Source organism: Typha latifolia, chromosome 7 (assembly GCF_019914945.1).
Source record: "Typha latifolia isolate L0001 chromosome 7, TyphaL0001v2, whole genome shotgun sequence".
NCBI classification, from domain to species: domain Eukaryota; kingdom Viridiplantae; phylum Streptophyta; class Magnoliopsida; order Poales; family Typhaceae; genus Typha; species Typha latifolia.
The window spans coordinates 13,598,741-13,615,107 of NC_133092.1; the positions used below are offsets into that span (position 1 = coordinate 13,598,741).

At 40.4% G+C, this 16,367-nt stretch overlaps 3 protein-coding genes across 5 annotated transcripts; 2 read left to right on the forward strand and 1 right to left on the reverse strand.

Annotated features, from left to right (window-relative positions):
• Nucleotides 1–36: 36 nt before the first annotated feature.
• On the reverse strand, nt 37–1,078 carry LOC140792052 (uncharacterized). The gene has a single exon (XM_073142859.1). The coding sequence runs from the start codon at nt 1,061–1,063 to the stop codon at nt 206–208; it is 858 nt and encodes a 285-aa protein (XP_072998960.1). The 5' UTR covers nt 1,064–1,078; the 3' UTR covers nt 37–205.
• LOC140792051 (disease resistance protein RGA2-like) lies at nt 803–11,219 on the forward strand. Of its 3 annotated transcripts, none has more exons than XM_073142858.1 (2): nt 803–943; nt 5,146–11,219. In XM_073142858.1, the coding sequence occupies exon 2, from the start codon at nt 5,379–5,381 to the stop codon at nt 9,150–9,152; it is 3,774 nt and encodes a 1,257-aa protein (XP_072998959.1). In that variant the 5' UTR covers nt 803–943; nt 5,146–5,378; the 3' UTR covers nt 9,153–11,219. The 3 variants fall into 3 exon arrangements, with proteins under 3 accessions (XP_072998959.1, XP_072998958.1, XP_072998957.1); XM_073142857.1 differs by lacking the exon at nt 803–943 and adding an exon at nt 1,045–4,275; XM_073142856.1 differs by lacking the exon at nt 803–943 and having other exon boundaries at nt 4,640–6,795; nt 6,901–11,219.
• LOC140792867 (putative disease resistance protein RGA4) lies at nt 10,167–13,979 on the forward strand. The gene has a single exon (XM_073144089.1). It carries the CDS (start codon nt 10,167–10,169, stop codon nt 13,977–13,979), a length of 3,813 nt encoding a protein of 1,270 aa, XP_073000190.1.
• Nucleotides 13,980–16,367: the final 2,388 nt, after the last annotated feature.

Sequence of the window (16,367 nt, forward strand, 5' to 3'; positions counted from 1 at the left end):
TAGAAAAGGTGCAAAACTAAATAAGTCAACAAATAGCTTTGAACATAAAAAAGAACTTGCATTGCAATATTATGCTTTACAAAGTAACAAGCAACAATTTATAAAGAAGAAAAGAAATTCTAATCTTTATACATTTTTTTTCTCTTTTAAAATTAACATTTGCATATGCCTAATTAAAATATTGGAAAAAAAAAGGGGATATTCTCTAATAGGGGTGGTGTGACCCACTGAACCCGTTCACACCGGCGAAGAACCCGACCAGATCTTGCCGATACGGTAAGAATGACCGCCTCCCACCCTGGCGCTGTCCTCCTCCCACCTTACTGTAGTAAAGCCGGTGGGCGGTGACCATATCCATCTCCGTCGTCCCCTTCTTCTCCTTCTTCTCCCCCTTCGTGTCAGCCGTAGCGTTAGGGTTACGATTTGGGCTCTTTTCCTTCTCCTGTGAATGCGATCCTAAGAAGGCGAACTTCTCCTTCCCATCACTATGGCTTCTCCCAACCATGAGGTCACGAATCCGCCACCGGCGTGACGACCCAGTGGAGGCGCTCTTCTGGCAGCGTTCTGGCGCTTGCGCCGCCGGCCGCGGCGACCAGTCGCAGTGCTCCGCCGGCCGCGGCGACCAGACGCAGTGCTCCGTCGCCGCAGCCAGCTCGTCGGCCTCCGACGAGGTCGAGGAGATCGAGCCGGATCTGGTGGTACTCGTCGAGTCGTTTGCGAGGAGGTCGCGGTTGAAGACGGGGTAGACGGGGAACATCCAGCCGCCGGCGGCGGTGATCGATGGATCGCCGTCCGGTTCCCTCGCCACGATCGCGAATTCGAAGTCGTCGTCGTCGCCGTCGACGGCGGCCTCCTCCTCTTCCGGATGGACGGCCGAGATGAAGCGATCGCGATCGATCACGTCGTCCGAGGTGGGGTTTCCGAAGCTTGGGCAGTTCATAAGGTATGGCTTCTCTCCGTGTTCTTCCATAGATCTTTTCGATTCCTCTTCCTCTCCTCTCTTCCCTATTCTTGGATTAGATTGTAGAGAAATCTCCGTGCTGCTTATATAAAACAACTCCATCTAGAGAGATACATATATATAGAAGCGTGAGATGAACTGCGACGCTGTTGTTGACGTTGACGTATTCACTGGCGTTGAGTTTTCTTAGCAACTTCGCGTTTACCAAGCTCGATTAGCACGTGGAAAAGATCTTCTCGAAGGTCAGATTTAACAAGTCTTTTAGGAGTTTCTTGGAGAGGACACTACTAAAGCCAAACTAATATACTATTCAACCTACCATCCAGATGCCCAAAATGGATGGTTTCGGTTTCACCGAAGTTGACATCCATGCGTTATTGAAGTTAGATTAGAACCCATAATCCAATAAGGCCTATTGAAATCGTAAGTGTTAATGTCCAATATTTATAGGTTTTATTTTAATGCAATAGATTGAGATCCAGAATACTATAGAAGCAATGCATATCTTAAATTGCATGAGATATCTATTAGTTCATTGCATATGGCTGAGAAGATTATTTATTGAGTTGTCATTTTGGATGCTATCTGGTTGTAGATAAGATAATATCAGTTTAAGTGCATTTATTGGGTTGTCAATACATTGGTTCAGGTTGAGTTACTTGATCATTGACTATTTGTCCATTTTAGTTGTTGGGAGGTGGTTGGTGAAATTATTTAGGCTGTACATATTCTATAGGGACCACAGATTACATTAGTTGGTACAAGATTGCTTGGAATATGTCTAGAAACAGTCATGCTTTGACATAACTTGTACAGCCTCCCGAGTCGCAAACCCCAGAACAACTTCTTTGCAAGTAGATCATTGCCTTCAAAATCAATTAGGTATATGATGATGAAGCCTTCTTAGTGGGAAATTTAAGATTTTAATTTCAAGAATACCTCCTCAGCCATTCTACTTGATGGAAATTTGCATGGTGGTCCAGAGTTGTTTTTATTAGAATTTTGGAGACAAGCTATGTTAATGAGATTGGATGCCTAGAGTTGAGCTTAAAGGCAACAATCCATGTGTTTATGCAGAGATATCAGGATTATTATTTTTTTGGTATCTACACATACATATATGAGGATATTACAATTTAATTAAAGTTCAGGAGTAAAGGTCACAAGTTTAACATTTAAGCTCCTACGTTTTTTTTTCTGAATTTTTAAAAAACTTCTCAAAACATCGTCTGTAAGCCTTTCAAGTTTGCTGGATAATATTGAATTGTTTAGTGCTTCAATTTACTCTTTTAACTGGAACTAGAGTGGATGTAACTTCTTCAGTTTAGGACATATTTGTATTGTAGTTTGACTTACACTCACATAGATATAAGAAAGAGTGTTAAGTTTTTAAATCCATGCTGTTTAAAACAAAACAGAGTGGACAAGGACAAGTTCATAGACAATGAAAATTATATGCCATTTGACATTCTATATTTCAGTGGATACTAAATTATTTTAGAATTCTATTATGATAAAAAAATCAATTGGCATCCACAGTTTCTCACCCAAATCTCCTAATCAACATTTGAATGAATCAATGGGACAGTAGGCATACCTTTTTATAGGATAACTTTTACTACTAGGATATTGGCCTGCTTGTTGCTAAGATTGTGTGGGCATGCGATTGTTTATTTTTTACTCTGAGGAAGGCAACAATCCGATACAAATAAATCTACTAAAAAAACCCGAGTAAAACCCCACTCAAAATCTGTGCCTAAATCCCTTGTGTACCCTCTCAGTAATCCTCAAATCCAGTGAATAAGAAAACTTGTGTAAGAGCAAAATCACCTAGTTTCATCTCGTAATCCCTCAGCTTCCGGACACAGTATGCAGAACTCCTGCGTGCTTCTTAGCTAACACAACACCTCTCTCTCTTAATTCTCTCAAAGTAGACCTGCTATTGCCTGATCATGATAGGACTCTTATTTTAAGTATCTTTCACCTCTAAGTCATATTGTATTAGGAGATAAACACAATAGTACTCCACCTCCAAATAATTTTTGTTTCATCTATAGCAAGGCATACAAGTAGGAAACCTTTTTCCTAATCCTATTCGGATTCAAACATCAATTTACAACAACACTTGCATTGCTAAAAAGGAAGTAGCCTTCTTTCAAACTTCAGGCCCACAAGAGAGGTTTTGGTATATCCAGATCTTATGTCAAGTAATAGGTGTCATAACATGATTTTATGTTTCTCTGAGAAGTAAGAATAGAAACTGAAGCATGTTTCTTTTTGTTATGAGCTGATTAGCAGCTAGGCTTTGAAACTGAATCATTTATGATTTATGAGATGGATAGATTTTTTATTCGTATATATTCTAGTTTTTTACTTAAAATAAAAATGGTGTCAAGGGCACAAGGTCCTTGCCAATGTGGGGCTTGCAGTGGGAGGATATAGGAAATTTCACTGATAAGAAGGTTATTTTCATAATTTGAGCCTGTATCCAGTTAAATGTAAGAGGCAAGCTTTACAGTTGCAGCAAGTGACAACCCGAATTTTGACTTCTTCATACAAGGAGTATAATAGAGTTGTTGATTGGGCAATCTTATGCTAGAGGTAGAAGACGGGTCCGTTTTCAGTAATAAAAAAAGAAGAGGATATGCATATGATTTTACCGCTATGTGATCAATATATGGTCCATTTTCACCCTTAAATGAGTCTAGAGATGGAGTTGCTTACTTTGTTGCTAGTCCCCATCTATGTTTTGCATTAAGTATCTCTCTCTGTATATGCATATATACAGAGTGAGATACATATATAGGAATGCTTTTGTTTGTATGGTAATTTCTGATGATGAATAACTTAGAAGTTACACCAATTCACAAAAGCAACATGGGGAGCACAATTAAAACGTTATCTATATTCAAAGACCTCTAGTGCTTGTTATCTTGGCTGAAATCATCTTGCATGTCATGATGTCTCACTTATCATGGTTTGTCATTATTGCATTATGCATGGCGCTAGGGCATGAACTGTGTGGTCTGGTCATGATCCTATTGGGAAAAAAAAATAATAACTTCATTCTATTGTCTTAATTCTGTCTTTCCTTATTCTCCTTCAGAGAGGAAAATATACAATTCATGGCGATGATCGGCCCCCGCAAGCTGAGGTGTTTCCTTTCGCTCAGACCTTGATAGAGAGAGTATGTTGACATGATCAAAATCATTATTGGTGCTCCCTTTTATGATTTTAAGAAGAGAAAGATGGATTCACTGTTATAAAAGGTTTTAGAATCAAATCCAGTGAGCAAAGATTTTACAATGTCCATGGTATGTCAAGATGTCCGTATTTTTAATACACACTGAGCTTTTCTTTTGGTGTTAAAAGTGAACGTGTTAAGCACGATAGCACATTTGATAGGGAAGAGAGATATTTCCTATTGAGTCTTTTGACAGACGTGATGAAATGTGTAACGATGGCCGTGGCACAGAAGTGGACCATGTGGACCATCGGCCAACACGTGCCGCAATAGTTTCCATGTCGTAAGAGGAGAGAGAGAAAAAAAATACTTACCTTCGTCTTAGTCGTTGTCGTCGCTAGCTTTCGTCCTCGCCCGATCTCGCATTGGATGTCCTAGCCCGATGGAGGAGGAAGAGATTGGGCGACGGCGACGGCGACGGATAACTCGATGACAAGGTCAATTGGCGAAACTACTAGGAGGAGTGTCGTGTGGCACCTCTCATGCCGCTTGTCGGTATGCTGCTGACACGGCAAGTGTTAACTAGTACGGACATCTATGGAAATGCTTAAAATTGTTAGATAAGCTTTTTCGTAAGTTTGGTAAGCAGTTGACTTGAAATCTTGTGCTGTTTGGGAATGACAGTCCTAATAACTAATGTCTAGCAAATGCAGGGTGAGGACGCCCACTTATGTCCTTAGTTCACTCATGGCCATGTTCAGATCCACTATGACAGCTCATTATCGTTAATTAATTATATTGTCTACTCGTTTTTGTTTCATAAAAAAAAAAACCTGCCGTCAACTCATCCTCAACAATTCATCTTTAAAAGAAAGAAGAAGAGCCAAACTTTGTTCTGTTTCATCATCTCTCTGTTTCTATCCATCTTAATCAAACTTCTCTCCCTCTCATTCTAAATACTCACCTTTTCATTGGTATATGCCGATGGCGGAGGTGGCAGCGCTCGCAGGAGCAGGGTGGGTGGTATCTCCCATAGTCACTAAGCTACTCAACGAGGGATTTGCTTACCTCGACGACAAGGGCTTCTCCTGCCTCTGTGGCACTAGCATCACGGATAGGTTGGAGAATCTGGAGACAACCATCCTTCCACAATTCCAACTCGTGATCGAGGCTGCAGAGAAGAGCGAGCACAAGACCAAGCTAAAGCGATGGCTGAAGAAGCTCAAAGATGCTATGTACGAGGCTGAAGATGTGCTGGACTTGTACCAATATCAGCTTCTTGAGAAGAAGGTGCATCTCCTCTCTCATCCCACGCTTGAACTTTATATGAAATGCGTAGGCAATGTAAAGAAAGGGTTGTTAAAGATTGAGCTAAGAAAAAGTCTGAATAAGTTAGAGAAGATTGTTGTTGAAGCTAAGACATTTCGTGAACTCTTGGGAATATCAATTAGAAACAATACAACCTATGATTTGAGCAATGGAGAACAACCAAATGTGACCACCTCCCTACCTTCATTTCAAGTGTTTGGGCGAGATAAAGATCGTGACGACCTAATAGAAAAATATTTATTGGACACATATGAAGCTTGTCAACCTGAAACGAGCATTGCTAGAAGAAGCAGCTACTCAGACGTTGTTGCCATTGTTGGCATTGGAGGAGCAGGGAAGACTACTCTTGCACAACTCGTCTATAATGATCAAAGAGTAATCAACCATTTTGAAATCAAAATGTGGGTTTGTGTATCACACAAGCTCGATGTCTCTAGGTACATGAAAGAGATGATAGAGTCTGCTACTAAGAGAGAATGTCCTCAGTTCTCGAGTCTTGAAGCGCTACAAGTCACTCTTCGAGATCTAATAAAATCAAAGAAAGTATTACTTGTATTAGATGATGTTTGGTACAATGAATCAGTTATTGAGGCGGAGAGATGGAAGATGCTTGTTGATCCTCTCACTATTGATGGGAAGAGGGGAAGCAAAATCCTGGTGACTGCAAGAACAGAGAATATGCCAGAGGTCTTACGCCCCAAAAATATTATACAGTTGAAGGATTTAGAAGAGTATGAGTTTATCTCACTTTTCATGCATCATGCTTTTAGTGTCACAAAATTAGATGATCAATATCTATTGGAAGATCTCAAGGAGATAGGAAAGGAGATTGTGCGAAAGCTGCATAGATCTCCTTTGGCGGCGAAATCAGTGGGCAGTCAATTGAGTAAGAGATTGGAAACCGACGTGTGGAAAGCTACTTTAGAGAAAGACAATTTGAATGACATCGCACAAGTTCTATTGTGGAGTTATCAATACCTAGATGCTCCCCTGCAACGTTGCTTCTCCTATTTTAGTATATTTCCTAAAGGTTATTTATTTGAAAGAGAAAAGATGGTTCACCTATGGATGGCTGAGGGATTCATCAGTTCCTCAAACAATTGTACAAGAATGGAGGACATAGGAAATGATTATTTTTTTGAGTTATTATCTAGTTCTTTTTTGCAACCTGCTGAGGGTTATTTTGGCAGTACTAAATATTATAATATGCATGACTTGTTTCATGACTTGGCAGAAAGGATTTCAAAAGAAGATTATCTCAGAATAGAAGATGATCAGGTAACAGAAATTCCCACAGCAATTCGTGGACTATATGTCTCAGGTGAAAATGTGATAGAAGACAACATCAATTTCAATAAATTAAAAAACTTGCGTACCCTCATAGTTCATGATCCACTTAGCAATGGTGTCATTGATCATCTTACAGCTGCAATAAAGAAGTTCAAGAAACTACGTGTTCTTCACCTATCATTGAGAAGAATCAAAAGATTACCCAAATTTGGAGGAAATTTAAAGCATCTACGCTACTTGTATCTCTTTGGCAGTGATACACTTCAGTTGCCTGTATCATTGGGTAAGCTTTACAATTTACAACTGCTCAGATGTCCTTTTGCTAATTTACCAAGAAGCCTGAAAAATCTTATCAATCTGCGGTATATCAATCAAGGCATAGGACTCCCATTTCCTCATATAGGGAGTTTAACTTCTCTCCAAGATTTATCCTATTTTGGTGTGCAGAAGGAGGAGGGGTATGATATAGGCCAGCTAAAGAACCTAAACGACCTCCGAGGATCGCTAAGCATTTCCAACCTGGAGAATATTGAAGGAAGGGACGAGGCCGTTCAAGCCAATCTAAATGATAAAAAATATCTCGAGAGTTTATGCTTGGAGTGGGAGAATGATAATGAGAGGGATTGTAGGCCGACGGATTTGGATATGCAGGTGATGGAGGGCCTCCGACCACATCGTAATCTAATAAATTTGTCTATCAAAGGCTACAAGTCTCCTACGTATCCCAACTGGTTGCTACGAAGGGGATGCATAGAGAGGCTGAGGTCTCTCAAGCTTGATTGCTGCACTTCCTTGAAAGATCTTCCACCCATGAGCAAATTGTTTCTTCGTTGCGAGGAACTGGAAATCTGTGATCTCCCCAACCTCAGGACGCTTCCTTTACTTCCCGAGCGTCTTAAGAGACTGGTGATACGTAAATGTCAGTTACTTGTGTTTGTCTCCGAGGAAGAGCTAAGGAAGAGTGTCGACAAAAAGAAATCTATAATGACCATTGTACGAAGTTGTCGACTCAACGGAAGACTGGAAATCATGGGAGACATGGAGGATTTCATAAGAACAGAACTAGCAAATGATTGTTTGGAAGTCAAAAGATTGATAGAATCTGAGAAGCTCGATGCAATGGAAGATTTTCAGACACTTGCAGTCGCCTTGCAGAGTTCCGACGAATTGCCAACGCAAATGGAAATGGATCATCTTTGGAAGGCCTACTGCTGTTGTCAAGAACAGAGAGTAGAAGCTATCTTTGGGAGGCGTGAGAAGAGCGAATTGATCTTGCCCTCATCCCTTCAAAATTTGGAGATAGGGTACTGCAATATCACAGATGGGGCACTCTCTCGATCCCTAGGAACTCTGGCTTCTCTCAAATCCTTGGACTTATTTTGCATCAGGACAATAACAACCCTTCCATCCGAGGAGATCCTTCATCATTTGACGGCATTAACTGATCTACTAATTAACGAATGCCATTGGCTTAAATCGCTGGGAGGTTTACATGCCCTTCTGTCCTTGGAAAGTCTCGTGATCTCCTCTTGCCCCTGCTTGGAGTTGGAGACAATGACGCCAGGTGAAGGTGGTGGTAGGAGCATCTTTCCACCTTCGCTCAAAACCCTCTCTATCTACGAATGCATGAGCATGAGCTACATCGTCGCCGGAGATCTACCCAAACTCGTCAGCCTTAGCCTGCAAAACTGTCGATCCCTAGCATCTCTTTCACTGTCTTGCTTGAGTGCACTCACGACGTTGGAGATCAGAAATTGCCCAGAGCTTTCTAAACTGGAATGCTCCCAAGGCGCACTTGGCTCCTTGGAGAAGATAACAATTCTAAAAGTCCCAAAGCTCGTGTCAATCTCTTCTCCTTCCTCCGAGGCCGTCGACTTGTCATCGTGCAAGGAGCTTGAAATCAGCAATTCCGCAACACTCGCAAGTAGTAGTAACTTCCTTCCCGGTTTAAGGAGCTTGAAATTGTCTTCTTCCTCCGAAGCATCCTTCCATGACGATGCCTTCAAATCTCTCACCTCCCTCGAGACTCTGGTCTTGTGGGATTGCGAAGTCCAGTCTCTGCCAAGGAGCTTGAGGAGCCTCCCCTCCCTTAAGACACTAGGGTTAGATCGCTGCCCACAAATCTCATCGCTGTCGTCGAATTTGCCAGAGTCGCTCGAAGAACTCTCTCTAACAAGCTGCCCCAGTATCTCGTCCTTATCCGATCTGCCTATGTCGCTCCGTATGCTAAATTTGGAATTTTGCCCTATCTCATCACTGCCGGATCTGCCAGAGTCGCTCATGCGTATTGAAATAGCCGAATGCCCAGTCTTGGAGGAGCGATGTCGAAGACCTAACGGTGAGGATTGGCCCAAGATCGCCCGTATTCCTCAGAGATCTATCCGGTGAGACATAGATAGATCCAAGAAGCACGTTTGAAGCTTCTCTTCTTCCTCCTCTACTGCTGCTGCTCTGCGACAGTGGTAACCACTTCCTCCTCCTTAATTTGTTATTTATTCCGAATCTAGTCCCTGTCCTTGTCCCTCTCTATATTGTTAGATAAGTTTCTTGATTAATTATTCATCCACCAGATCATACAAGTTACTTGATGTTAATTATGCTTAAAAATATGATTTGGTTCAGGATCTACTCGTGCTAGAAAACAATATATTCAAAGACCCTCTAGTGCTTGTTATCATGGTTTCTCATTATTCTATTATGCATGGCTTTAGGGCGTCAAGTGTGTGGTCTAGTCATGATCCTGTTGGGAAAGAAATAATTACCCTTATTCTGTTGTCCTAATTCTATTTTTCCTTATACCATGTCATGACGATGACCTACCCCACGAGCTGACAGAGGATCAAAGCATTGTTGCTGCTCTTTCTTTTTATTTTTATATTTTATTTTGTTTTAAGAAGAGAAAGATGGATTTGGTGTTATAATCAAATCCAGTGAGCTCTGTTTCCACTGTATCCCAGGGATTAGCGGCGGCAAAGATCTTACAATGTCCATGGTATGTCGAAGTGTCCGTATTTTCTATTGGGCGTGTTTTGAGTCGTTCGACAGACGTGATGAAATACGTAACTGATATTGTTAGATAAGCTGCTTTCTTTTTTTTTAAAAGTAGATGAGCAGTTGACTTAGAAATCTTGTGCTGTTTGAGAACGACGGTTCTAATAACTGATGTCTAGCAAATGCAAGTTGAGGACGCACGCCCACTTATGTCCTTAATTAATTCACTCATGGCAGCTCATTAATTGTACACGTCAATCGTTAATTAATTGTACACGTCTACTCATCCTCAATAATTCATCGTTGAGGAAAGAAGACGAGCCAAAAGTCTCTGTTTCTATCTATCTCGACCAATAATCTTCTCTCCCTCCCCCCCCCTCTCAATCCTCACCTTTTCATTGCTATATGCCAATGGCGGAGATGGCAGCGCTCGCAGGTGCAGGGTGGGTGGTATCTCCCATAGTTACTAGGCTACTCAATGAGGGATTTTCTTACCTCCACGACAAGGGCCTCTCTTGCCTCGGTGGTATCAGCATCACGGATAGGCTGGAGAATTTGGAGACAACCATCCTTCCACAATTCCAACTTGTGATCGAGGCTGCAGAAAAGAGCGAGCACAAGACCAAGCTAAAGCGATGGCTGAAGAAGCTCAAAGATGCTATGTACGAGGCTAAAGATGTGCTGGACTTGTACCAATATCAGCTTCTTGAGAAGAAGGTGCATCTCCTCTCTCATCCCACGCCTAAATTTTATCTAAAATGCATAGGCAATGTAAAGAAAGGGTTGTTAAAGATTGAGCTAAGAAAAAGTTTGAATAAGTTAGAGAAGATTGTTGTTGAAGCCAAGACATTTCGTGAACTCTTGGGAATATCAATTAGAAACAACATAACCTCTGATTTGAGCAACGAAGAACAACCAAATGTGACCACCTCCCTACCTCCACTTCAAGTGTTTGGGCGAGACAAAGATCGTGACAACTTAATAGATAAATATTTATTGGACACATCTGAGGCTTGTCAACCTGAGACAAGCACCACTAGAAGAAGCTACTCGAATGTTATTGCCATTGTTGGCATTGGAGGGGCCGGTAAAACTACTCTTGCACAACTCGTCTACAATGATCAAAGAGTAATCAATCATTTTGAAATCAAGACGTGGGTCTGTGTGTCACGCAAGCTCAATGTCGCTAGGCACATGAGGGAGATGATAGAGTCTACCAAGAGAGAATGCCCTCAGTTCTCGAGTCTTGAAGCGCTACAAGGCACTCTTCTAGATCTAATAAAATCAAAGAAGGTATTGCTTGTATTAGACGATGTTTGGTACGAAAAATCTGAGGCGGAGGAATGGAAGAAGCTTATTGACCCTCTTGCTATTTATGGTAAAAGGGGAAGCAAAATCATGGTGACTACAAGAGCAGAGAATATACCAGAGGTCCTATGCCCCAAAAATATCATGAAATTGAAGGATCTAGGAGAGGATGAGTTTATGTCACTTTTCATGCATCATGCTTTTAGGGGCACAAAATTAGATGATCAGCATCTACAGAGAGATCTCGAAGAGGTAGGAAAGAAAATTGTGCGAAAGCTGTATAAATCTCCTTTGGCGGCGAAAGCTGTAGGCAGTCAATTGAGTAAGAGATTGGAAATCGACATGTGGAAAGCTACTTTAGAGAGAGACAATTTGAGTGACATTGCACAAATTCTACTGTGGAGTTACCAACACCTAGATGCTCCCCTACAACGCTGCTTCTCTTATTTTAGTCTATTTCCTAAAGGTTATACGTTTGAAAGGAAAAGGATGGTTCACCTATGGATGGCTGAGGGATTCATCAGTTCCCCAAACAATAGTATGAGAACAGAGGACATAGGAAATGATTACTTTTCTAAGTTAGTATCTAGTTCTTTTCTGCAACCAACTGAGGGTAGTACTTGGTATTATAATATGCATGATTTATTTCACGACTTGGCAGAAAGGGTTTCAGAAGAAGAGTATTTTAGAATAGAGGATGATCAGGTGAAAGAAATCCCTACGACAATTCGCCATCTATATGTCTCGGGTGGAAGTGTGATAGAAGACAACATCAGTTTCAATAAATTAGAAAACTTGCGTACTCTCATAGTTTCTGGTTCACTTACAAATGGTGCCATTGATCATCTTACAGCTGCAATAAAGAAGTTTAAGAAACTACGTGTTCTTCAACTATCCTTGGGAAGAATCAAAAGATTATCCAAATTTGTAGGAGATTTAAAGCATCTACGCTACTTATATCTCTATAATGATGATAGGATTGAGTTGCCGGTATCATTAGGTAAGCTTTACAATTTACAATTATTGGAATGTCCTTCTGTTAATTTACCAAGAAGTATGAAAAATCTTATCAATTTGCGGCATTTCAAGCAAGATGATACAGAATACAGAGGACTATCATTACCTCATATAGGGAGCTTAACTTCTCTCCAAAATTTATGCCAGTTTGACATAAAGAAGGAGGAAGGTTATGATATAGGTCAGCTAAAGAACCTAAACGAGCTCCGAGGATCACTAAATATTTCCAATTTGGGCAATGTTGAAAGCAATGACGAGGCCATTAAAGCCAATCTAAAAGACAAGAAACATCTCGAGAGTTTGTGCTTGGAGTGGGAGAATGATAATGGGAGGGACTGTAGGACGATGGATTTGGATATGCAGGTGCTGGAGGGCCTCCAACCACATCGTAATCTAATAAATTTGTCTATTAAAGGCTACAAGTCTCCTACGTATCCCAACTGGTTGCTACGAAGGGGATGCATAGAGAAGCTGAGGTCTCTCGAACTTACAAGGTGCACTTTCTTAGCAGATCTTCCACCCATGAGCAAATTGCTTCTTCGTTGCGAGGAACTGAACATTTTTGATCTCCCCAACCTCAATACGCTTCCTTTACTTCCTGAGAGTCTTAAGAGTCTGGTGATATATGAATGTCAATCCCTAGTATTTGTCACAGAGGAAGAGCTAGAGAAGATTGACGGCAAAAAGAAATCTATAATGACCACTATACGAAGTTGTCAACTCAACACAAAACTGCAAATCATGGGAGACATTGAAGGTTATATAAGAAGAAATCTAGCAGGTGATTGTTTGTCAGTCAAGACATTGATGGAATCTGAGGAGCTAGACGTAACAACAGATTTCCAGACACTTTCGGCTGCCCTGCAGAGTTCTGACGGATTGTCGATGCAAATGGAAGTGGATCGTCTTTGGAAGGCCTACTGCTGTTGTCAAGAGCAGAGAATAGAAGCTATCTTTGGGAGGCGTAAGAAGAGCGAATTGATCTTGCCCTCCTCGCTTCAAAATTTGAGGATAGTGCACTGCAATATCACAGACGGGGCACTATCTCAATGCCTAGCAAAGTTGACTTCTCTTAAATTCTTGGAGTTAAACATCAGGACAATAACAACCCTTCCATCTGAAGAGATCCTACATCATTTGATGGCATTAACTGATCTAACTATTCGTCACTGCCATTGGCTTAAATCACTCGGGGGTTTACATGCCCTTCTGTCCTTGAAGAAACTCAAAATCTACTCCTGCCCCTGCTTGGAGTTGGAGATAATGATGCCAGCTAGTGAGGATGGTGGTAGGGATATCCTTCCACGTTCGCTTGAATGCCTCTCTATCTCCGAATGCGTAAGCATGAGCTACGTCGTCGTTGGTGATCTACCCAGCCTCCTCAGCCTTCGCTTGAAAAATTGTCGATCCCTAGCATCTCTTTCACTGTCTCGCCTCAGAGCACTCACGAGGTTGATGATCATAAATTGCTCAGAGCTTTCTGCACTGAAATTCTCCCAAGGCGCACTTGGCTCTTTGGAGAAGTTAACAATTATGGACGTCCCAAAACTCGTGTCAGTTTCTTCTCTCTCCGAGGCTGTCGACTTGTCATTGTTTAAGGAGCTTCAAATCAGCAATTCTGCAACACTTGCAACGATGCTGCTCTCAAGTAGTAGTAATTTTGTTCCCAGTTTAAGGAACTTGTCTTTGTATCTTTCCCCCGAAGCATCCTTCCATGAAGATGCCTTCAACTGTCTCACCTCCCTCGAGAATCTGGTCCTGTCGAATTGCAAAATCCAATCTCTGCCAAGGAGCTTGAATCTAGTCCTCCTCTTAATTGAGTACTTCTCTCTTCTTGCATGCATGCCAAACAATTCGTCAAGTTTAATGTTGAATAAGTTTCTTGAGATAATTCATTAATGATTAATTATTCTTCCAATCATACAAATTGCTTCATGCTAGTTATGCTTAAAAATATGATTTGGTTCAGGATCTAGCTGTGCTAGAAAATAATACGTTGAAGTTTGTCTGTGATCGCATTAATTAGTTGCCCACTTTCTTCACTTTGAAAAAGTTATCTTTGCTCACGTGCTTTCTGTTGGTAAAGATGGGGGCACTGACACTCCCGTATGTTATTAGTATCTCATGTTTCAATAGATAATTCCATACATACCAAGATGAAGGTGTTTGGGAGAAGAGTGTAAGTACAGAAATTTTTATGGCAAACTTCAAAAAATGGATCTAGAATTAGAGAGTAGTATTAAATTACTTAGCAGCTGATCAGCGTATTAAGAATCTAAGATAATCATGAAGACATATCCCTAAAATCCTTACGTTTTAGAACTTTTTATCCATTTGGCAAAAATATAGTGCTCTTGATCTATAATAGCTACCCCTGCATTTATATGTAATTATGTTCAGCTAGATATGTCCAATCAACTCTTTTGGGCTAAGTATCAGTCTGCTTTGAGAATCTTCATTCCGTTTTTTATACTTATTTTTCAAGTAATTCTTGTGGCAGTTGAAAGTATCTCAGTCCTATTTGTTCTGCAGTTCTCAGCTTATTATCCAGGAAGGTTCAGTACTCGTGGAGCACCAGAAATTAATGGTTTGAGAAGCATCTGAATAAAAACTTTAGCTTGATATCGTAGTTTTTATGATTTATACTGTCCTGAAGTCTGAAAATGGAGTTGGCATGCAATGTTGCTGCTATGTTTTATGTGTGGATTATTATAGACTCCTGCCCCTGCTTGGGATTCAGAAACATGCCAGTGAAGTTAAAAGTTATACGCCTTTGAAATCTGGTATCCTAGACTACCTGCTGTAAATTATTGTCAGACATAGGAAAAGATCCTATCGTACAGATCTGTTTGAGCATTGATAACTTATAAAATTATATGGAGATGATCCTCCTCTATATCAATAACACGTCTATAAAGGTTTTTTTGAGTCTCAACTTGCGAATTAAAAGTTATAAACTTCTAAACCTGTTATTCCAGAAATTTTACCATAGATTTATTTTCAGATAGATGAAAAGATCCTAACGTACAGTAACGATCTAGGCATTGATAATTTATGAAATATTTTACAATTATTCTACTCCATATCAGGAACATATCCGTCAAATGTCATAAGTTTGGACATCCAAAAATTTCAATAGTTTCTACTCTACGGAAAGAGATATGGCTTGCTTGAGAGAAATTCTTTTGTTCCTCTCTTTTCAAAGTTGCCACCAAATTAGACGTGATATCATATCCCACCCACTTAGCAAAGGAGATTTCAAAGCTTGGCAACTATCCTTCCACAACTATCTACAGAGGACACACCCTGGATCTCGAGTAACACCTTTGATTATCACAACATCCTCTGAATCGATTTTAGACTGAAGAACAAGCCAAATAAATTCTTTTAACCTTCATAGGAATCTTTATCTTTCAAATGATGAACGAGGATAAGAGCCCACCAAGAATTTTTTTTTTTTTAAACAGTTGGAGAATAGAATTTATACAATTTTTAAAGCTCATATAAACAACATAATATCCATAGTAATAAGATATGCATCATTTAATTATCACGGTGTTAAAACTCCAAGAAGAAAATGTATACTGTATCCAAACAGAGGTCTTCGTTGTCCCACTCCAAAGATTCTCTGATTAATTCCACGCCTCCGGAGAAGAGAACATGAAATGTATCCGTTCTCATTTAAAACAGTCTTTTGACTAACTTTAGCTGATAATGTGAAAGATTTGACCTCTTTTTAAAAGGAGAACAATGCCTTCCAAGGAGCAGTATGAGAGGATGATATAAGCCACCATTTTTTTCTCCCTTGCAAACAGTCCCCCAAAAGCTAGAAAGCTTCACTTCGACCTTTCCAAAAGAATGCTCTTTGCAAGGAATCAATATTCTTTTTAACACTTGTTCAAGAATTTTGAAACAAATAGCAAATAATGAGGAAGCTATGATACGACAAAATCGACAAAAGTAATCCTTGGCCTCCAACTCTGAAATTTAAATTTTTTTTTTCTAATTTTAATCTTTTTTTATAAATTTTTAATAAGCTGAAGAGTATATGTATGAATTAATGTAGTTTATTTAGGTCTTGTAATTTATATAGGGCCAAATTTGCCAGTTGACGTGGAATATAGTACATAATTGTAGGGAAAGTCTTGCCTTAATGACCATCAACAGTTTCAATGCCCAATACTTCGTGTCTCGTCCACGTGTGCAGCAATTATCGTGCACGTCTCCCGGATTGACGCGCTGACCCAATCGGTCATTGTACGCGATCAGCTTGAGAAGTCAAACTCA

Excerpts from the sequence above, each read along its gene's own strand:
- LOC140792052 (XM_073142859.1), bottom strand. The coding sequence starts at position 1,063 with ATGGAGTTGTTTTATATAAGCAGCACGGAGATTTCTCTACAATCTAAT.
- LOC140792051 (XM_073142856.1), top strand. The coding sequence starts at position 5,124 with ATGCCGATGGCGGAGGTGGCAGCGCTCGCAGGAGCAGGGTGGGTGGTA. Across the intron at positions 6,796-6,900 it reads TCGTGGACTATATGTCTCAG|CTGCAATAAAGAAGTTCAAG; the intron begins GTGAAAATGTGA and ends ATCATCTTACAG.
- LOC140792867 (XM_073144089.1), top strand. The coding sequence starts at position 10,167 with ATGGCGGAGATGGCAGCGCTCGCAGGTGCAGGGTGGGTGGTATCTCCC.